Raw genomic sequence first — 23,683 nt, 5'->3', positions numbered from 1 at the left:
GAATTTTTGTCTGTTTTATGGAAACATACTTCTTTGCCTATCTTTGGACTTTCACGGGCAGCTTTAAAAAGACATCCTTAGGGATCCCTGGGTGGCGCAGCGATTTAGCGCCTGCCTTTGGCCCAGAGCACAATCCTGGAGTCCCGGGATCGAGTCCCACGTCGGGCTCCCAGTGCATGGAGCCTGCTTCTCCCTCTGCCTATGTTGTGTCTCTGCCCCCCCCCCCCGCCTCTCTCTCTCTATCATAAAAAAAAAAAAAAGACATCCTTAAAGTGTTGGACAATTAAACTGTAGTTGTAGTTCAGGGTTAATACATAAACAGGTAAATATGCTGTTGTTTGCCATTGATGCTTAAAGAAATCAGCCAGATAATTTGTTTTTGTTGTACTGGGTTTTGTTTTTAGTTTAGTTTAGTTAGTATTATATTAACATAAGCTGCAATATTTCATTTAGAGCTTGGTGGGTTTTTTTCTTATTATCTGTTTCTAAATCCTAATGTTGGACTTTATAGTTAACAAAATTAATTTGGTAAACATGAGTTCATTTAGTCTAATAAAATTTTGTGATCTTATAAGATTTAGCAAGGCAAAAGTTAAGAATGTACTTCATACATATGTTAAGTTATAGTACCAACTATTTTCAAAGCTAAATTTTAAAAGATATCTTCCTTCATTGAACTATATTCTGTATAAACAGCAGTGTTACTGCCTAACATTTGTAGGATTATAGTTGTTTTAAATGAGGCAGGAAAATAAGGGTAAAGCATTTTTCAGTGCTGTTCCCGAGTGTGTTTCATGGTGGGAGGGAGGGGGCAGTTCCAGGAGAAGGGTCATTGTGGGGCAGATGATCATAAAATGTTAATATATCCTGTTAATATCATTGTCTTTGAACAGGATGGGATCCTGAAAATACAGGCAAATTTTCAAAAAGGCAGATCCTAGCAATTGTGAATTTAACATGAGTGATTTTAAAGCTTCGGATGAATAATGAGTTTTTAAGAGTTGGTGGTGATGGATATATATCAGTTTTGCCATAGCAGAATCCACAGATTGGGTGGCTTAAACAATAGACCTTTTTTTTTTTTTCATGATTCTGGATGTTGGAAGTCGAAGATCAAGGTGTCTGTGCGATAGATTACTTTATAAGGCCTCTCTTGCCGACAGCCACCTTCTTCCTCACTATGACCTCACGTGATAATGTCCTCTCTGTGCATGCACCCTTGGTATCTTCCCTCCTCATAAAAGGACACCAGTCATATTGGGTTAGGGTCCTCCCTGATGGCCTCAGTTTAACTTAATCACCCCTTTAAAGACCCTATCTCCAAATGAAGTCCCATTCTGAGGTGCCGGAGGGGTTAGGTCCAACATACGAATTCTATGGGGACAGTTCAGCTCTTAAGATGGTAGTAAACCACCGTGACTTTGCTAATGAGTAAATTGACTTAATTTCTCTCCTCTGTCTCATTTCCCTCCCCCCACATATTTTGTTCTTTGTTTCAGTTTTTGTTTTTTAGTTACAATAATGTAGTATTTTTGCAGTGTGTTTTGGTTTTAGCAAGTGATCTGACGAGTTTCCTAGGATAACTCCGTGGGTAATACGGCAGCAAGATTTCACTTTGCTGAAATAAACTATGGTCTGCTTTGCTCCACAGCATTTTGAGAGCTCACACCCAACAAAGTAATTTTGATACATGATTCTGCAGGAGTTTAGAAACTTATTTATTTAGCAGGGTATTGTAATCCTCTATTTGTGCCTGCAGTGGCTGGCGGACACGCAGGGTGCCTGCCGTTCACGGCATCGTACATGTGAGCTGAGCACCCGCAGCCTGCACTGGACGTGGAGTCTTGGCCAGATTACGTCACAGCTCGCTAGGACCTTCTAAGAGTTACAATTCTTCATAGTCACTAAATTATTTTACGTTATACGTTCCATACTATTTTCCATGTGTGTGTTTTTTTTCTGTGCTGAGGAAAGTTTAGTATTTCAAAAACATTTCTAAATACATCTACATATAGTAATGCTGTTCTCATATGACATTAAAACGAGAAAGTTAATATTGAAGAGGAGATTAAATAATGTGTAGAATGCTTTGCCCCGTACAGATTGTAGGAATCTCTCAAAAAAATGTGAATGTTCTTCTGCGTTTTCTTTAACATTCAAATGAATGGGAAACAGTGGGCACACACGTAGGAGCAGAGATAACTTGGGACACTTCAGACATTTGAATTAAAAGGAAAATGCTCTTCCAGCACTGTGCCTCTAACAGAAACCTGTCAGTCACTTGCATTTTACCTCCTTTGTTCCTATTCCCTCAGCCTGGTGGTTTATGCCCTCATAATTCTCCTCTCTAGGCACCCCATTTTTATGGGTAATTCTTCACACTTTGTAGTCTGGAAACATTAGAAAAAATGTTAACTTTGCCCCTCTTTTTCTTATTTCTCCAAATACAATCTGTCACTAATTTTAGTCATTTTCTTGTTTTAAAACATCTCTTGGATAATTCCCCCTATTTGCGCTCCTTTGGTTGCAACTGACAAGTCTTAAAATGAGTTAGACAATAAAATCAATTTTTGACTTTAAATTGCAGTAGTAAATTAATTTCAGAAAGTACTTAATCTAGTTGCTTAATAGATAACTTGATGTCATTAATAACCTAGTTTCTCTTGTCTGTCTTCTCTGCCATCCTTCTCTTTCTCTTCCATCTCTGCTCTAACCTCAGTGATGTACATAGTGTCCTTGTTCTCTGCCCCCTGCTCTCTGAAACGAGGAGGCTGTCTTTCCTAGAAACGAGCAAGTGTCTCCTAGTGTTTCATTTACCAGGAGTGACTGAGCTGGGCCCGAAGGAGGTGATGTGTGTGAGGGGGCGGGGTGTCCGCCCTAAGCTGAACATAAAGTACGCTGGGTGACTTAATATGAAAAGAAGATTTTAAAATTCAATTAAAAATTAACTATCCATGCTTTCCTCTGGACCAGGAGGTCCATCTCATTTAAACCACAAGGCTGAAAATGGAGTTGTTCTCCAGGTGGGAGACGGAATAGTGGTGTCGTTTGTCAGACTGTGGTGGTGGAGGCTGCAGTTTTCTCCATCTTGCTGGTAACAGTCACTCCGCAGTTCCTCATCCTCTGAGTTCCAGAGAAGCCTAAGTTATCCTTCCTTTTAGATCATCTCTTGGCTCCATACCATCCCCAACATCACAATTACCTTGAGGACCTGTGGGCCATTAGTATTATCTGGAAAGGTAACTTGGAATGTCCAACGTGGCATTGACAGTTACCATTATTAAAACAATTCTTTTTTTTTTTTTTTTTAAGATTCGAATATTTATCTGAGAGCAAGCGAGCTTGTGCACGTATGTAGGAGTTAGGGGAGGGACAGAGGGAGAGAATCTCCAGGCAGACTCCCCGTGGGCGTGGAGCCCAGTGTGGGGCTCGTCTTGTGACCCTGGGATCATGACCTGAGTCAAAACCAAGAATCATATGCTTAACCGATTGAGCTACCCAGGTGCCCCAGAACAATTCTTATTTTTAACATCAGAGTTCTTCCAGCAGCTTTTAATATTGCTCCTTTCATCATTTGAATAAACAGTGGTGGCAGATATTTATAAACGTATTTAGAGATATATTTTCTGTTTTGTCACAATCTTGATAATATTGAGTGTTTTTTCTTTTTTTTTTAGATTTTATTTATTTATTCATGAGAGATGCAAACCCAGGCAGAGGGAGAAGCAGGCTCCATGCAGGGAGTGTGACGTGGAACTCGATCCCGGGTCTCCAGGATCAGGCCCTGGGCTGAAGGCGGCGCTAAACCGCTGAGCCACCCGGGCTGCCCAATATTGGGTATTTTTAAATCTTCACTCATCTTATGGCCAAAATGTTTTTATGTTTATTATTGGTGAACCTGAGTGCTCGCTTCAGCAACACATATGTTATTGGTGAAATTGAACATTTTCCTAGTAGTTTTTCAGCTAGCCGGCCCGTAAATTGGTTTCATCTCTTGAGTGGACCCAACCTGTGGGTATTCAGTGACGATCAGAATAGCCATGGGAGGAGGGTAAGAGGGCAGGCAAAATGGGTGAGGGGCAGTGGGAGGTGCGGGCTTCCCAGTGTGGAACGATGAAGTCGTGAGGTGAAAGGTGAACAGTAAGGAGTACGGCCAGCAGTGCCGTAGTGGCCCCACTTGGTGGCGAGCATGATGCCCATGTTGTCCTCTGAAACTGATGTGACATCATGTGTAGCTACCCTTCAGTTTTTTAAAAAGCCAGAATAACAATTTGTTTATTCCCTTGGTCCAGTTAGTTACTTGTAGATCCTTTTCCTGATCATGAGAACTATCCATTAATGCACACCTACCGAGAAGGAAATGAGAGAAATACAACTTTAGTATAAATAACCTGATGGCAGTCTTAGGGAAATGAAGGTTTAGGCTCTTCCAAGTGGTTGCTCAGACTCTGGTCCCTCCGAAGGCGAGTCCTGTTGAGGATCGGGATGTCTGGTGTCCGCCTGGGACAGGTGGAGACCGGAGACCATGGCACAGACACGCGACCCACCTTAGCTGTGTAAGAAAGACTCACTGAAGTGGGCCAGGTGTGCAAAGCCATAGTGAACCCACTGAGACTTGTACTGAAGGATGCACAGCGGAGGAGATGCGGTGCTCAGACTCTGGTCCCTCCGAAGGGTACTGGAGTTTTCTCTAATTTCGCTCTCTGGCGCACACGCTGTCAAGGTGTTTGGAAACTGAAAATTGGCATTTCAGGCGAGGAGTGTCTTAATGTGTTCTTTTTGTTGTCCGGTCTCCTGTTCTTTTCAGGTGTCTTTTTGAAGTTAGAATTTAAAAGGGTCACTTTCATACCAAACGATACTCTAGAGTTAAGTGTCCTTGAAGGTGGATAAACTCAAGCCTTTGTAGATTTTATGTAGTTTTATTGCAACTGGGACTGAAACCTATAGTACAGATTGCATTAAATTTTCAAAGTTTTTTTTAGTGATATATTTGCATGTTTGTCATCACTAAAAAACTGAGCTCTGCAAGGCTGGGGCCAGCCTTACGGCATCTGTGTGTTCCTCTGTCAGCACACAGATTGGTCGGTGCTGGCAACACGCCTGGGGGACAGTAAGGGCCTGTCTCGGGTTGGAAGGGCTGGCTGACGTAGGACTACAGGTGGAATAATACCTTTAAGATTTGAACCGTTTACCCCTTTCCCTTAAAAAATGTTATTCTTGATTCCAGAAGTTGATACAGCACCGTGATCAGTGGAATAAATCAGTTGGTAGCAGCTTGAACAGATAAGAACTTTTCTGCTCTACCTGTTAGGTGGTTTTTGTGATGATTCTTAAAAATGTGCTGCCAATATATATTTACTCTAAGAACATTTATAGACAATAATTTGTATCATTTTGGTTTGTATTTTTCTTTGCCCTGGAATATAGTAGGTGATGGTGAAGCCATCACCGATCACTGCCTTAAGTTGAGACGTTGGTGGCCTTAGCTTGGCAGAACCAAGCCGTGCTGCAAACCTGTGCATCTTGGGTACTTCAGTGCCAGTGCTTATTGGAGTGTTGAACTGAATGATGTAGTAGAGGAAAAGATGCTTGCTCTGTTTTCTCTGTCAGTCTGTTTCACTTGGATCCCACCTAGCACATCTCGTTTTGGGAAATCTTGTTAATGAATAGTGATGAATTGTTCCCTTATGGATATCCATGATTGGTCAGGTTTCATGATTTAATTTCTTACAGTTATGTGATGGTGTGGGGTTGGGCTTTGTTTTTTCAGAGTGAGCAGGGTGGGGGCAGTGCAGAGGGAGAGGGGGAGAGAGAATCCCAAGAAGTCTCCACACCCGGTGCAGAGCCCAACGTGAGGCTCCATCTCACCACCCTGAGATCAGCTGAGCCAAAAATCAAGAGTCAGGCACCCCAGTTCTTTATCTTTTTAAACTCGTATTGTTCCATGGGCTTTCAACACTGTTTAGGGTCTCCTCCGTGTGCCGGACACATTACTACACGTTACAGTGTATGGGTCAGGGGAGATGGTGCAGGGTATCCCCAGAGCGTGGATCACCTAATGCACCGTGGTAGCGTCGAGATAAGGCGTCCCGAGCCAAAATCATCAAAGGGCTATTTCTCTTTATCGTTCAGAACATTCAAGTTCTTGATTGTACTCTGTGTTAATTTTGTAGGAGAATACCTTTTTCTTTATATGAAGATAAATTAATTGCTACTCTTCTCCCATGGTTTCTCAGGTCAGTGAGTGGAAGGACTGCCAACCCTGATTTCTTCCAAGAACCTTTGATTCTCCCTGTCTCCCCTTCCTTTCTCCTCTGTCTGGCCAGTCATGCTTTGGAACCCCTGTACTTGGCCCTGGCTTCAGTGCCACAGCCCCGGCGTCTTCCATCCGTTAGGTCCCTGCAGCATCCTGCCCGCGCGGCTCTTATTCCAGTGCGCTTCCCTTCCAGTGTCTTCTTCGTGTCAGAGCCAGGATGATCTTCCATGCTGCTACCCACCTAAACCCTGGCAGTCTGTTTTCTCTAAGTGATGCTGTCCGGACCCCTCAGACATGGTTTTCGTGTTTTGAGCCTTACTTGTATGGTCTGTTTCTCTTTCTTCCTCCAGCCTTTCCACTAACTAGTACTGCTCACTGGACGCCTTCCCTTCCCTGCCTTCCTCCCACCAGCATTTATGTTCTCACTCTCCCCCTCCATTCTTCCAGGTCTAAACACCAATGATGCCTCAAGATGTATTCCCAGACTACTAAATTCAGTTAGGCTTGCCTCTGTGTATGTCTTGGAAAGTTGTTATTACTCTTCATTTGTCTTTGTTCTTTTCTGCGCCAGAAGCTTGGTGAGCTTATTAGTCACCACTTTCCCCACAACTTAGGGCGGGAGCAGTTCCCTCACATGGTAGCCTACCCAGGTGTTGGTTATATCGTGAACTCTGCATCCTAAAGAGACTGTGGACTCTATAGCAGGACGGTCGGCACAGGCACATAGTGTTATATGCCCTCCATACTGAATAGATGTCAGTATATCCTGTTTATGTAAGAGACCAAGAAGGTACGCAGCCTGTGGTCAGATCTGGCCCACTAGCATTTGATAAGAACCACAAAGCTAAGAAAGAGGGTGGTGGTGTTGTTGTTTTTTTTTAAGTGCTTGAAAAGAAGTCCAAAGAGAAATATTTTATAATGCAACGTTATCAGATGGAATCCACATTTCAGCATCCATAAATAAAATTTTATTGGAACACGGCCAGACTCATTTGTCTACATCTTGTTTGTTGCTGCTTCTGTGCTAAACCATAGAGTTGAGTAGCTTTAACAGAAACTGTGCATGGATGGCAAAGCCTAACATGCTTACTGTCTGACTCTGTACAGAAAACGTTTGCTGATTTCTTTTTAAAATATTTTCTATGACGTGAGAACAGATAAGTATAATTAGGACATATGTAAGCTAGGTCTCAGTTTCCTTCTTTCCTTCCCCCTGAATTCAAGATTTAAGTATACCCATTAAGAGAATATCATTTAAGTTCTGAAAACTATATTCCCACCCCTCTGCTTTACACGTAGCCAGATCTTTCCAAAACTTGAACATTGCAGAGTAGATGTTGAGAAAACAGAGGCTTCAAATCCTACCAAATTATGTAGACAAAACTAGTGTAGACGGCTCATCCCTCACCCAGTGGTCTAAAAGCATTGTTTTTCTAGATAAATAATATTCTGATCCCTAAAATGTACTGTTTTGTTTTGTTTTGTTTTGTTCTGTTTTTTACAGTTAAGGAGAAAGAGGAAACTTTTTATGCTACTTGATATAAATAAAATACAGCGCTAAAGCCCTTTTATAAATTCTGAATCCTTTTTGCAAATATGTTATCTTGCAGAAAAACAGACCAGCCATGTTTTGGTTGTATATAATCTATTACTGACTATTGGAATAACTTTGTTAGGGTTTATTATTAGGCAATATAGAACCTTCATTTTACATCATTTAATAAAATCAAATGGTTTTTACAACATTGTTTACATTTTGTTTAAAAATATTTTTATTGAGAAAATACTTAATTAACTTTGTTTTATTTTTAGGGTTATATCCTGTGTTGTGACCTCATGGTTTAAGTGGGAATAAAGATGAGTATAAGCAGTGATGAGGTCAACTTCTTGGTATATAGATACTTGCAAGAGTCAGGTGAGTACTTTCATAAAGTAAATAGGCCTCAAATTATTTTAATATTCTCAAAATAACCTTTTATGCATTTGAAATTTGTATCAGTCCAAACTGTTGAACTTTGTATGTTTCCTTAATGTCTGGACTGCCATTTTAAAGCTATGTGTTACTGCATGGTTTAACTCTCTGACTCTTTCAAATATGTTGGAATCCTCTCAGGCAAATATTTGTTAACAAATGGTTTGGCTTTCAGTGTTCAAAGACCATTTTTATAAGTTATTATGAATTGAGATTGCACATGGTCAGTAGGAACATATAAATTTTCAGATACCATCAACTTGATAATGTATATTCAGAATCCTCAGCTAAATGTTACTGATCCTATTGGCAGTTAGCATTTCAATAACTAAATTAACCATATTTTTCAGAATGCTTTCGTAACCTTTATCCCAGTTGATTTAATTTATCCTTGACCTGAATTCTTCCTAATGTGTTTATTGGTGGGTGATTAATAAATGAAATCATTGGAAGTCATTTGTAATAAATATTAAATCATGTTCATTTTTAAACAGACTAAGAGAGGTCCTAAAACAGAAGGAAAACTACAAGGGAAAATGTAGGGTGGAGTAAGCCAGAAAACTTAAAAGTAGAAGAGGGAAGACTTGGGGTGGATGGGGCATAGGACGTGGGAAAGATTGACAGCAGTGGCGAGTGCAGATTGTTAGCATGAGACGGAACCATTCAGTAGCTGAAAATGAGCTGGAGAGGTTGAATTTTAGAAATCTAACTTAAAGTTGGGATGTTGTGGTAGTAAGGTGAGGCATAGTGTGTGTGTAAACGGTAACTGTTTGGCAGGCGCGTGTGAAGGAGGACGAAAGGCCAGGAGGAGGAGTTGAGCCCTCGATTTTGATTCTTGTTTAGGGCCTAGCCATTGTCCTTTGCTGTGCAGGGAGTGCAGACACGGCCTTAGATCTGAGATCCCACTGCTTGCCGAGCTGCTCCCAGCTTTGCTCTCCGCTGGGGGTTTCCTCTTCCCAGGCACCATCACTGCTTCTCTCTGACCTGAAGCAGCTGAGAAAATGATGTCTAAGGAGGGCAGAGAGGGAGAAAGAGAAGACACTAAAAGTAACCGAGGCAGGATAATTTGTTCTGAAGCTTTGAAATTCATAGGTCTTGTTTTGTTTTCTTTTTCAACTGGCAGGCTGCTGTTGAAGGCAGATCCAAAGACAATATTGTTGAATATTTTGAGCAAGATTAAAATGATTATTGAAAAAAGTAGTGACCTGACCTAGTGATTATTACATGTATAACATGTGTGCACCTGCCTTGATATTGTTAGTAACTTTGGCCAAAATTAAAAGAATTGTTGGGTCAAAACAAACTCTAGCTTTTTCTGCCTTCTGACCACCATCTGAGCCAGAGCTTTGAGGCCTCAGACACTAACATAGAAAACCTGCTAAAGGGCCAGTAGGTGACAGAGGTATGTAATGGCTTGTTGTGTGTTGAAAAGGCAACCGCTGCAGTTGAATCATATGAAACTGCTGTTTCTGGAGATAAGAAACAGTTGGACTAGCTCAGCAGCATCCTGTAGCTCAGCCTCTGCGGAGGTGAAATGGGGCAAGGTGAAGGTAGAGATGTGAATGAGCACTCAGATTTTATTTGCAAACAGAAGTCCATGAATTGATGTTTCATGTTGCTGTTAAAAAAAAAAAGCAATAAAAAGGGGCAGTAAAATAATAATTCTGGATTAATTTCTGAAAGAGTATCCAGCAGTTAGATAATATCAAAAGTCTTGATGTTGCTTATGTTCTCAGAGAAAATCCTTTGAAATTCTACGTTATGAAGTGTTCTGTGTTGCAGTAAAAATAAAGCAAGAATTATATTTGAAAAAAGAAAACAACTTTGGTGGTAGACTGCCGTTTATCATATTCGATCCTTTATAGTTTTTTAATATGTTCTTAGTTGTGCTTTGTGTATTTAGAAAGGTTCATACTTTACAGTGTACCCATAATGAAGTACTGTGTGAAGCCACGTCTCTAAAAATGTGAACACCGGTCCCTTTATGAAGTTTGTAACTTCCTATTACATTATGATTTCTAGGGGAGAATCAGGTTCAACTAATGACATTTTGACTTATGGCAGTTTTTCTAGGAATGCAACTTGCCATAAATTTAAGAATCGCCTATACCAGAGTTCTAAAGTTGGATCCTCTGGCCACCTGCATCAGAATCACTTAGAGAATAGCGAGTGGGGCCCAGGAATCTGCATTTTACAAATGCCCCAGGTGATTCTTAGGCATAATAAAGTGTAACAGCCACTGGTCCATATTAGTTGTAGGACAATTAGAATTTGAGAAGAAAATTGACAAACAGGTATGTAGCATGTTCACAATCTCTTGAAAGAAAAGCCATATTTAGTTACCTTGAGATTTGGAGTGCAAGAATATCTCCTAAACATTAGGGTGGTGCCACTGAAAGTGGTGTATTTGCATTTATAGGCAAGATTTTGCAGGAACGATGAGGCATGTTGATAATCTGAAGTTACTTCCATTAGTAGGAGATGGGAAAGAGTCTGCGAAATGGATAGTTCCATCAGCTCAGACCAGATTTCAGGTAGAGCTCAGAATCTAACCCATCTCAGTACTGGGTGACTTAGTCCAAAAGCTCCTCCTTGGTTCTGATCTCTAATTATACATAAAAATGGCCATTTTGCAAGTGATTTGATTTTGGAATCCAGTACTTCCTTTTCTGGGTTATTTTTGGTGTATTTTGGTGTATTTATCACCATAGAAGAGATACTTACTGAGGATTAGTCATTAAATATCTAAGAAATAGGATGCAAATTACCTTTAGGCCGTCATCATTTCTCTTAAAAGATTTAAAGCAATACAGAAGGAACTAGAATATTAATATTGCTACTTTCCCTGTAAAAGAGTACTTGAATTAGGAGATGGAAGAAAAGAAGTGATCATGACAAAGGAAGTATTTGTGTAAAGCCCTTCACAGGACTGGTTTGTAGAACGACCACTAAGGAAAGTAGAATTTTTTTTCTTGCCTGTTTCATTATCTCAAGGCTCTCAGAAAGTCCAAAAATTACCTTGTGAAAGTTTTGATAAACGTATAATTTCAGAAATAATGTTTCCCAGTAAGAACTTCTAATATTTCTCTGTAAACAGAGTTTAATGTTGACTGGGCTATGGCATCTGTCTCCAGAGGAAAAAAAGATCCTTTAAACGTTTTAAATACTTCATACTATGTGATGACCATTCCGTTATGATTATTGTCAGCACTAGGAGATACTGTCTATTAAAAGTCCATCAGCTCTCCCAAATTATATAACTTTTAATTTTTTTTCTTCATCCGTAAAACCTGTTGCTTGTTGAAAAAGGATTACATTGTGATGTTCAGCCTCAAATGTTTTACAGACTTCCGTTTAAAGTAAGTCCTCCTGCCCTACTCATTAAGACTGATTAAGAGGAAAGTGTCTTTATTGTGAGATGCCTTTATTAAGTGTTGTAACTTTTTGTTTTTCTCAACTCTGTCTCCAACAAGTTCTCCCTAAGCAAATTAAATTGGTCATCACCACTTTGTATTTTGATGAACCTAGAGTCAGGCTTTCATATTCAACAAGAATTTTCTCTGGAAGAATATTTTTTTCTTTTTTGAGATGGCTTGAAAATTGAGTGTATTTGACAGTGTAGTACCGTAAGTAATGATTGACTTGATTATTCAGTATGCTCCATTTAATTAGCATTCGCCCAAGGGCATTAATAATTTGATTGCCCTAATAACTCACATCTAGCAACCGTATGCAGACTAAGCACTAAGGGGCACAGCTAAGCTGTATGGAACAGAACCTGATGCAGTGTTAATTTTAGAAGATTTAAGCTGGTTTGGACCTTTTAACTTTCCCTCCTTCTCCTCCCCTGCCCCCCCTTTTGCATCACCTTTGACTCTCCTATGGTTATTCACAGGTTTAGTGTATTTTTTTCCTAGAGAAATTGTACCGGCAATTATTTGTGAACTTGTGCCACCTTTTTTCTTGTTGCTTTGTGTAAGATGTAATTCATTTTGCTTTAAATTGTGTATTTGATTTGGGAGAGCATTCTTGATTCTAGATAAAACTTTCTGTTACGTGTTTAAGAGCTCAATAGCATTTTGGGTAATGGTTTGCGTAATATTGGACAGCTGTGAAACAGTTGCATTTTATGATTGAAGACGGACTGGAAAGTGCAAAAACAATACGCCCTTGTTACTGAACTGTTTTCTGGGTTGTGATTCTGAATGCTGTCACTTTTAAATCCTCATGTTTTTAGAACTGAGGTTCACTTTGCCATCCAGTCCCCATTTATGAGAAGGTGATGATCTACGTACGTTTAAAGCTTTTGGTTCCTGAAGGATCGGCTTGCCCATCCCACCCCCTCCCCTCTCCCCTGTCGACTGGACTGACGGGCCGTTCACCGCCTCTGGACCTGGGCCTTGGCTACACCACTGCTTCTGAGGCGGGGCTTCCCTCAGATGTTGCAGTATTTGTTTGTAAAGTCACACGCACTTACCGAGCAATCCCCACACGCTCGCAGGATGTATGGACAACCTTAGGGTTCGGGTCTGTAACCCCGAAGAGCCTATCCGGTTGGGTTCCCCCCGTTAGTGATGTGGTATCAGCCCCTCCCATGGCTAAGAAGGTGCCAGCAAGCAAAGGGCGGGGTAGCTGCCTCAGTGAGCTCTGGGTAACCGATGCCGGTGCCTGCTGAACAGTCTCGAACAGCCGCCCGGTGCAGGGGGTCACGAGGCCCCGGGGCCTGCAGCGAGCAGCGCTCGGGATCCCCGGTGTCCGCCCTGAGTCTTTGTTTCTTTTTCGTGAGCATTTGGTCAGCTACGGAAGTGCAGGTCAAGTATACATAAAATTTGCTTGATAATCAAATAAAATACGCCGTGACATTGATGTGCCACATACAGCTGTTGTCACGTGACTAATAATAAGTGGCAGGTGCTTGTCAATAGTACTGGTAACCCTTATGCTTCCAAATCAGTTTTTCTCTTTTACAAGCTGAATGGCTATTATTTGCTGATAGAGGAACATTCCTATTCGCACGTTACCTCTGACATAACTGGTTAAAAGACAAATGCTCTTTGATTACCAAATAGAGGACTTGTTTGGTCTTACTAGTAATCCTCTTGTTTATTTTTTTTAAGGAATAGCCAGCATAAATAAAGGGTGTAGGGCAACATAAATTGCTGATGGCATTATAGATTTGCACAATTTCAGGGCAAAGCAGTTGCACAATTATGAAAACTACTCTTTAAATGCTCGTGCCCCCTCAATTTTTGAGGGAATCCATCCTAAGGAGAAAAAAAATACATACACGGCAAAAGCCTATACATGTAGGTATTTGAGGTAAGATTCCTCCTAAGTAGTAAACATTCAGAAAGTCCAAACTGTCCATCGATGGGGTGAATAATTTACTAGTTGAGCACACTTATTGGCTGAATAGTATGATAATAAAGTCATTTCAGAAAATTTAATCCATATAGAATGTCCATGGTTTTATATATATATATATATATATATATATATATTTATTTGTTATGTATTTGTTTTGTTTTGTTTTGTTTTAAGGGCAAAATTAGAGCACAGAATTGTGTAGCCCAGTGTGTTATTTGTGATGTAGGAAAACAGTGTGTAAAGAAAAAAAGAAAATATAAAAAATATTAGTTGTTAATTTGAGTTTGTTACTGTAGTTTTTTTTCCTTTCTCATGGTCCATTTTTTTGTTTGTTTGTTTTATAAAACAACACGCAAGATCGCCTATAGCATTTTTTGCTCCTCCTTTTCGCCTTTTCTAAAATCTTTAAATATGGAACTTTTTAGAATAAACAAAAATCTGGGTCTAGAGGACACAGTTGGAAATGGATTTGGGGACAAGGAATTTTGTGGTAATGAGGGCAGGGATATAATTTTCTGTTGTTGTTTGTTTGTTTGTTTTTTGCTTTACCTGAAACTTAAATAGGATCTTGGATGGATTATTAGGTGTTTCTTCTGGACTGTGTCACTTTGTTTGGCGGTGAGGTTGTCGTTCATCACCTTGTACCATGGCCTTGATGTTCAAGGCCCATTTTCATGTTCTTGTAGTCTGTTTGAAAGGAGAGTCGGCTTGCTCTGGAGGCCTAACACCTCGGAGAACACAGCCCCTGTCATCCCAAGGGAACAAAGCACTCCCTGAAATAAGCAATATGTAGGAAACAGTTGTTCTGTGATCTTGTTTCTTATGTGGGAACCATGCACGGTCTCATGAGTTGTTACCATGCATCCCCCGCCACTGCCTGTCTTTATTCCTGAGTTACTGTATACTAAACTTCATGGTTTTTAGCCTTAATTCTTTTCTGGAATCTCTTTTTCACCTCCCAAATCTTAATCGCCCTACCGAATTTGTAGAGTACTTGATTACAGAGGTAATATTTTTATCAGTTTTGCTCCTGCTCCTGGAAAGAAGGGATACTGTCTTAAGCAGTCAAGTCAGTCTTCCGCATCTCACAGATTTAAGTGAACCCCTTTTGCCTTTTACGATGTAAATCAAAAGCTGTCCCTGAGAAGTATTTCCTGAATATATATTTACAGATAAATGGAAATATTTTTTGGCATGACCTGGGTTGAGTTTTGTTTTTGTTTTTCCAAGGAAGATTTCACAAATGTTTATTGAGCATTAGTTAAATTAGGTCACATTCTAGGTTTCCAGAATAAAAAGATTTACGAGACATAAACTCTTCTTTGGGTAGCCCAGTCCAGTAGTTGTACACACACACACACAGACACACACACACACACACGCGCGATAACCACCCAGTGTGGTAAATACCATACTTAGACTATAGGATTAGCGTGCAGACAAAGGTCCCTCCTCTGAGGTGGTGAAAAAAGGACTTACCCTCCATTCAGATGAGAGAAAAGAACAGGAACACACGGGGTACCAAGGCGTGAGATAGTATAGCATATTCACAGTGCTACATAATTGGCCATCACTTGAATTTTACGTGCAATGGGAAGAAAGTTGTGGGGGGCATGGAATTGGGGAGATGAGTCTGGAGACGTAGGTAGGGTCAGATGACAAGGTAACTGTGTGTCATAATTAGAAGCTCGGCCTTTATTAGGAAGACCAAAGGGATCATTGAAAGTGCCCAGAAGAGGATTGTGACTGGTCTTGTTGCACAGGTGATTCTCCAGCTGTAGTGTGGCCAAGGGACTGAGCTGGGGAAGGAGGAACTTGGGGCAGTAATTGTAGGCAGTGGATGATGGGAACTAAACTCAAGGTTCTAGCCGAAAAGGAAAGCTGCTGACAGAGACCAGAGAGCTCAGACGGCTAGGAGTTGGGAAACCAGGGGGCGCACCAGGGGCCGAGGTGAGAATTAGGATGACTTTCAAGGATAATGAAGTTAAGGTCAGGTGTCTAAGGAAAACGGAAGTGTTGGGGAGGGGAATAAGAAAAGAAGTTTTGAAAATAATGATTTTAAGCTGCCAACTATGACCAGAAATAAAAAATTACGATTGAATTCGACATTTATTGAAGCAGAGCATTTTTACTTGTGGATCTTTTTTAGGGTAGACATTAATGTGAAGTGTCAAAACAATGCACTAATAAACCCCTTCAGAGTAGTTTTCTTACTATTTGAGAACATTGTAAGCACACGTGTGATAACTTGAGATGTATGTAAGCACCTGGGATAGCTTTTCTTGCACTCTGACGGAACAAATTCAGGATATATGGCCTGCCAGTCCAAAATTGACATCATCTGCCTGCAACTCTTAGGATATTCTTGGACATAAGCTTGAACTCTAAATATGATGATCTTGATTATTTAAATTATACTCATGAATTAGAGAGTACAGAAGTCATAGACTCTGCCAAAATTTGTAAGGCTTATGAAAATCAAAACGCTTAAGAAACATTGCTAATAAGATGTCTTAATGTTTCATGCTCTACTGACACCACTTTATAACACTCTGAGTTGAGACAACAATGATGTAATCCTTTATTTTCTATTAGGAAACAGGAACTCACTCAGTCTTAGCTTTATCCTTGACCATATTTTAACTTAATTGTTCAGTAAGAGCAGCAGAATGCAGTGGTTACCTCCGTGGTCTCTGAATGAATTTAAATCCTTATCCTCTTAAAAATAATGTGGTATATACATGGAATATTGCTCAGCCATAAAAAGATGAAATCTTGCCATTTGCAACAACGTAGACGGAAAGAAATAAGTCAGAGAAACACAAATACCAAATGATTTCACTCATGTGGAATCTAAGAAGCAGAACAGATGAATGCAGGGGCAAAAAGGGAGCTAGACAAAGCAAGAAACAGACTCTTAACTCTAGAGAAAAAACTGATGGTTACCACAGGGCAGGTGGGTGCGGGGATGGGGATGAAGGAGCGCTCTCGTGATGGGCACGGGTGCTGTGCATGTGGACGTGCTGAATCACCGTCTTGTACGCCTGGAGCTAATATTACACTGGATGCTAACTAACTGGGATTTAAATCCTTATTCTGTTAGTGGCTGTTTCCCCATCTGCTAGCTTAGATTATAAAATTAAAAAAAAAAAAAAACTATATATGTGTGCGTTGTGGAGGCCCTCCATCAGTGGTATTGTCCATCTTGAAGTTTTCTTAAGTCTCTAAGCCACTGGCTGTTTAGCCTTTTTCCCGTTTATAATTTACTGTGAATTTATTTAGGGAAGGGAATATAATTGGACAGAGGGACCCTCCAGCCTCAGCGCTGTGGATTTCACTGCCTTACCTCTTACCGTCCCTCCATCCTCCCCAGACGTTGTAGCCTTCTACCCTGGCAGGCCGGAACCTGCTCATAGCCACTAAGTCGTGAGTGTCCTGCAGGGACAATGCAGAATGACGCGTTTTCTTGGACATGTTTCTTAGTCATTGCCCTGTTTCTTAGCCATCTCTGAGAACTCCGATTAAGCTGAAAACCAGAAATGTGTTTGATATTGGTCTTGCCAGGAGGCAAGGTCAACGTCTTAAAAGTAACATCTTTTTACCTCTCACTCTGGGTTTCAGGAATGGAATGGCTAGGTGTCTCAAAGAGGGAAGGAAGGAGCCGTGCGGAAGAGTAGCTGAGCTGTATTTTGTCTGCTGACCAATTAAAATACTTCCTAGCCACATGCTTTTTTGCGGAGTCCATAGTATTTTACTCTAGGCTGTTTATATAAGTGCCACAAGAAGCCTCAGGTGGAAGCACAAGATGCGGAAAGACAGAGTCAGCCCTGGAAAACTAGGATAGGCTGGATAACAGTTATTACATGGGTTAGATCAGTTTAAGACACAAGCCCATTTTCATTTAGAGTACGTAGTGTGAAAGTGTCTTAATGTTTCATAATATGTAATGCCATTAAATTGCTTAAAATACGCTAATGACGGTTACTATTTAACGATAAGCTCTGATGGGTGTTTTAGTGAAGAATAACTGCACTTGCATCTATCATTTTACTAGAGTTTTACCTTTGAATTTGGACTAGACTTTCAAAGCAAGACCACATAGAGAATTTTTTATTATGTGTTTTGTGTTTAAGTGTTTCAAATTAAAATTAAAGAATTGCTGTTAGAAACTGGATATTTACTTGCTAACTTTTATTTCCTAAAGCTTTCATTTACATGGGTTATTACTAAGTAGCAAAGAATTAGTAAAAATTTTTTGCATTTAACTCCTAGGTACAATGAGACTTAAGTGTAAAAATTTTTATTTATGTTGATTTTAGTTTGCTTATTTCCTAAGTTTAAAAAAACCTGCAGAACATTGGATTTATACATTGTTTGACAATTTGTACGTAGAAATTTAAATATGCTACAAAAATATTAAGTGTCACCTTAATTTATCTTGGTCTAAATTATCTTCAGTGAAGCAGTCGACTCACATGATTGCCAAAGACTCCTTCTCCCCTTCCCCCCAGTTTTAAAGTTTGATGCTATTCTTTGAGGAAAATTACAGCTAAATTTTATGTGCACTAGAAATTTTATATCATATTTTTTGTAATTAAACTGAAAAGGAAAATATGTAAAAGTTAGTATGTTTGGATTTTTATAATTATTGTTTAAAAACATATTTAACCTTAGCTAACAGTCTGAGATTTCAAATGGATGGATTGTGATTTTGCAAGATCACAGAGATCTTTCATTTGTGTCTTTTAAATAGCATGTTGCCATTGGGAGAATAAATTCTTATATCTTTTTTTTTTTTTTTTTTTTTTTGGTTTTAGGATTTTCTCATTCAGCGTTTACCTTTGGTATAGAAAGCCATATCAGTCAGTCTAACATAAATGGTGCCCTCGTCCCACCTGCTGCATTGATTTCTATCATCCAGAAAGGTCTACAGTATGTAGAGGCAGAAGTTAGTATTAATGAGGTAAGGAAACCTTATTTGAAATACTAAGTCTTACTCTTAAATTTGTCCTTAAATCTGATATCTTGTCTCTTCGTTCATTATCCGGCTTCAGCTTCCCTAGGTTGACAAAGTTGAAGGGTGGCGTTCCTGGTGTCCCAGTCAGGGTGAACAGGCAAGGCCTGCTGGCTCCCAGCTGCAAGAACCATTGGTTCTCATTTATTTCCCTTTCTATGGTTTTATAAGTAACTAATAAGAAACCGTTTTCTTTAAAACAACAGTGTGCTGTGGAACACGGAGACTCTAATTGGCAGTCTGAAAAATCCCAAAACCTCAGGTTATTTGGTTATACCTGATTTTGGAAGGCAGGTTATGGTTAAAGCCAACTCTTGATGCTTTTGCCTACATACAATTCCAGTGCCGGCCAGCGATGACCCATGAGCCAAATCCTGCCTGCTTGCCCGTTGCTGGATTGGAACCCAGCCACGCTCCTTCATTTATGTACTGTCTCGGCTACTTTTGTGCTACAGTGGCAGTATTGAATGGTTGTGACAGAGACCTTATGCTCTGCAGGGCCTTAGATATTTACTGTTTGGCCTTTCACAGAAAAAGTTTGCAAACCTTGGTCTAGCTGAAAATTTTCATAAGTGATCAGGATTTATAATACGTGGAGCTCTTTATTTTCATTTCACAGATTAACATGTTCCCCTTTACTTTAGCAAGTTTTTTTTTTTTTAAATAAACCTCCGTGGTTTCTATACCAGTATTTATTATTATAATTATGTAGTACTCTAACTCTGATTTCATTATTTTTTAGTTTCTTCATCTCCAAAACTGAAAAATCCACTAATATTAAATTAAATGTGTCTTCATTGACTTTTAGTGTTTTCTGTCCCAGATTATCCTTTATCACAGGGGGTGAGAAACCGTCTCCACCAGTGGCCAGAGTTAAAGTCTCATGGTATCTGAAAAATACATATTTTATAGATTTAATGTAGTACTCTACGGTGTATCTGTGTTGGCATTAAATAAATTACTTAAATTAAATTCTCCAGCTCCTCAAATACTTACTCCATTGCAGCTGACAGCTCAGAAAGACGTGCGGTGTTGTTGTAGCTCAGAGCAACCCCGTCACCGCCCTGTAGGTCTTGGGTTAGTGCACCTTGAGCAGCCTGAGTGAGTTGGGCCTTACATGTGCATTTTCCCAGTTTCTGTTTCTGACTTGTTCTGTCTCCATGTGGCCACTGGAGAACTTTTTATTAACTTGTAGCCTCCTGATATCAATGGGAGGAGCTTTGGAAACTTACAGCAATGCCATAAAATTAAAGAGCACCCGTCTCAGAGTGAGGGTGGTACTTCTCGAATGCTCGTGTGCTAGAACTACCCGAGAGGGCTTGTGAAAGCAGGGATTCCCGAGCCCCTCAGAGATTTCGACTCTGTAGGTTTGACTGTCCGTTTCTAACAGACTACAGGTGCGGTGGCCGTGCTGGTGGTCCTCAGGTCACCGAGGAAGAGCGCCAGCTAGGAGTGCCCGGCACCTGGCCTGGTCCTGGGACTTCCGCACGTCTGCCTCTAAACCTTAGTGCTCCCGTCTCGTCGTTAGGAGAATGAGATGATCAGATGGCCGAGCATCTGACGTCTGTTTCTTGTTTCGATATTGAATCAAATCACGAGAAATTTTTTAGTCCTTTTTTTTTTTTTTAAGATTTTATTTATTTATTCATGAGAGAGACAGGCAGAGGGAGAAGCAGGCTGCTCGAGAGGAGCCCAATGCGGAACTCAATCCTGGGACCCCGGGGTCACGCCCTGAGCTGAAGGCAGACGCTCAACCCCTGAGCCACCCAGATGCACCAAGTCCTCTTAAAACAAATCTATTTTAAAACTTTTTGGTGTAAAGAAGTTTTTATCCTAATGTGGCCCCAAGCCTTCTTCCCGTTGCATGAACTCCTTAATGTTGTTTATTGCTTTTCCCCGACGGAATTTTGGGATCTAATTAATAAACTTTTTATCACCTGGGCCCACTTTTCACTATTCCTTTCAATATTTCGGCTTTATCCTCACCAGTATGAACTAGGTAAGAAGGAGAATTTCAGCAGCTCCTTGCCGTTGCTTCACCCTAAGTATGTCTCTTTCGTGTTTTCTGCCTCAAAATTCTCCACCTCCAGGATGGTACCTTGTTCGATGGTCGGCCAATAGAGTCTCTGTCGCTGATAGACGCCGTAATGCCTGATGTGGTGCAGACCAGACAGCAAGCTTACAGGGATAAGCTCGCACAGCAGCAGGCCGCAGCTGCCGCCACCTCCACAGCCGCCACAAACCAACAGGGGTCTGCAAAAAATGGAGAAAACACAGCAAATGGGGAGGAGAACGGAGCACATACTATAGCAAGTGAGCTGAAATAAGAATTTCTAAAAATTCCTTTGCAGGAAAAGTATTTTGCTTTGTGTAGATGTGTCATCTTCTAAACTGAAGTAACATCGTCTGTTTCATTTATGCCAACTTGTTCCCTTAACTTGTATCACAATTCAGATTTTTATTCCTGAAGCTCCAAAAAGCTAGATTTACTTTCATGGATTTTATTTTCTTCTTTAAATATTTAGAAACCATTTTCTACTATAAGATAAATTTTGTTGTTTGCTCTTGACTTCGAAAGAAAATTTGTAATACTAGTCATTAACCCAGGAAAGCTCTGACATGGAGATAGGAAGGCAACTCTCCTGTTATATGAATGATATCAGCAACCCCTACTGGCAGAAATTCAGAATAGTGTTGGCATGGACTATATTTAATTCAGATCATTTTATCATTTTAGCCTTGTTTGGCCCTAACCTTTTTGCAGTCTTTCTCACTGCCTCCTCATCACCCCAAACACACACACACACACACACACACACACACACACACGTACATCTTTTAAAAATAGTAGGGTCAGAGGTAACTAAAGATAGGAATTTATTTCTCGTGTGACAAGTGCTGTATAATTATTTTTGCCATTACCTGACATAGTTTTTTTTTTTTTTTAAGTTACATTATATGTTACAAGGGAGGTATAAAATGCTGGTTAAGAATTATATTTCCCCCTCAGGGCATTATAATAATACCTAACCGGAATTTTCCACTTGATTCTCATGACACAGATAATCATACTGATATGATGGAAGTGGACGGGGATGTTGAAATCCCTCCTAATAAAGCAGTTGTGTTACGGGGCCACGAATCCGAAGTTTTCATCTGTGCCTGGAACCCCGTTAGTGATCTCTTGGCATCGGGGTATGTTTCTTAATGTGAGACTTAAATATCCTACTGAACGAGTACACATTTTATAAAAGCATTACTGACATGTTTTTGTTGCTTCTTTGTGGTCCTTTTGTCTCTGTAAATCTTTATTTCTTCATAACTTACTCTTAAGTCATTTTTTGAAAAGATATATTTATTTGAGAGAGAATGCACGCACACAGGCAGGAGGGCGAGAGGGAGAGGGAGAGAATCTCAAGCAGCCCCCACACTTGAGTACAGAGCCCGACTTGGGGCTGGGTCTCAGGACCTGTGAGATCATGACCTGAGCCAGAAGGAAGAGTCAGTTGCTCAACCAACTGTGCCCTCCAGGTGCCCCCATAGTCTTAGAAGTTTTAATTAAGCTTCTTCAAAAGTGCTGAGGGCCCCCAAAATGGAGACTAAGGAATATAGTGGAAATGGAAACCCCAGAGAGTCTAGTTTTTATTTGCCTTATTAATAATAGTATGTAAATATGTTGCTTTGATTCTGGGATACTTGAGAATATCATGACAATTTAAAATATATTGCATACTTTCTAGGTCTGGAGACTCAACAGCAAGAATATGGAATCTTAGTGAAAATAGCACTAGTGGCTCCACACAATTAGTACTTAGACATTGTATACGAGAAGGAGGGCAAGATGTCCCAAGCAACAAGGATGTGACATCCCTAGATTGGAATGTGAGTATCACTGTATTATCCGTGATGACTACAGTTCCTAATCTACTTAACATCTCTGAACCTCAGACTAATAGCAGCGTTTGTCCATTTATTCAGATATTTTTGAATTTCACTAGTAAGAACAATAGCCTAGGACTCCCCGTTCTCAAATATGCTATTAAATCAAAGGCTGGCCCTCCAGCAGTCAGACCTAGGTTCGACTTGCAGCTCTGCAGTTGATCTTGCAGCAGAACCTTTGTCAGACTGGTGGTTGCCCCTCTGCACTTCATGCTCCTCAGATGTTAGGTAGAGGTGTGGTAACGGTACGTACATCAATGGGGTGATAGATGAAAATCAACAACTGGCACACACTAAGTCCTTAACTGCGAAGTCCTTTGCTAGGTGTAAGAGAAATTTGCAAAATAAAAGCATGTTCTTGTTTTTCTCATTTTGCTCAGAACTGCTGAAAACTTCATCGCCGACTGCCTTTTAGGGACCATTAGTCTAGGCTCTGCTGTAGCTGTGGGAATCTTACAGTTAGCTGATCCTCTGTGTCATTCCACATCTTTCAGAGATACCTTTAGTGCTCTGACTCACCAGAAAGTTCGAGATCCTTGTTGACAAAGCTTCACCCGTCGGTTTCAAGTACATGATAACCAGCTTTGTTTGTTTCCATTTCCAACTATGATTGATTTGTGGAAAATTAGCATTTTTAAAGTTCCTGTATATTTTCCTTTATTCCATGTTGCCTTCTTTCCTTCCTTGTGACTTTGCATCCATTTTTTACCTGTCTTCCCAAGTCTAAGAAACATCTTAGACAGTTTTAGTATTCTTGAGCATTTCGTGGGGTTCGTGGTTCTTTCTTCAGCAAACAAACACCCTTTCCTCCTCCAGCCCCTGTCCAACAACTTTTGTGCAACTTTCCAAAGGATCTTCCAAATCCAAATCTCATTCCAATGAATGAGATCTTTTTTTAAAAACGGTATCTCCAGCAGAAGTTCTCAGTTCTTATGAAATTTTTCTAAAACAAATTCCTGTAGGGTCAGGATTAAGAATTATCTTCTCAACATAGGACCTTATTCTATCTTAAGTCAAAGGCCTTATTGCCCTCATATACTGTTTGGCTCAGAAACCATTTATTTTAACTTAATGAAATTTACAGGTTACCGTGAAAAGGATGGTTAACAGATGTTTGTTGAGCTTGGTGATTCTG

At 40.2% G+C, this 23,683-nt stretch overlaps 1 protein-coding gene across 16 annotated transcripts in view; it reads left to right on the top strand.

The window, feature by feature from the left end:
• The window catches only part of TBL1XR1 (TBL1X/Y related 1), a 164,249-nt gene that overhangs the window by 117,220 nt on the left and 23,346 nt on the right, over positions 1-23,683 (top strand). For 13 of the 16 annotated variants that reach the window (XM_055308036.1, XM_055308035.1, XM_055308038.1 and 10 more), the window contains 5 exons: positions 8,069-8,171; positions 18,413-18,558; positions 20,700-20,922; positions 21,672-21,804; positions 22,350-22,491. In XM_055308036.1, the coding sequence (XP_055164011.1) occupies positions 8,114-8,171; positions 18,413-18,558; positions 20,700-20,922; positions 21,672-21,804; positions 22,350-22,491 (702 nt within the window). In that variant the 5' untranslated portion in view covers positions 8,069-8,113. Of the gene's footprint in view, positions 1-3,819; positions 3,838-8,068; positions 8,172-18,412; positions 18,559-20,699; positions 20,923-21,671; positions 21,805-22,349; positions 22,492-23,683 lie in introns of those variants that run through there. The other 3 variants (XM_055308050.1, XM_055308051.1, XM_055308044.1) reach the window with 2 other exon arrangements.

Source organism: Nyctereutes procyonoides, unplaced genomic scaffold, assembly GCF_905146905.1.
Source record: "Nyctereutes procyonoides isolate TBG_1078 unplaced genomic scaffold, NYPRO_anot_genome, whole genome shotgun sequence".
Classification (NCBI taxonomy): Eukaryota; Metazoa; Chordata; class Mammalia; order Carnivora; family Canidae; genus Nyctereutes; species Nyctereutes procyonoides.
This window is presented reverse-complemented; position numbering and strand designations above follow the sequence as displayed.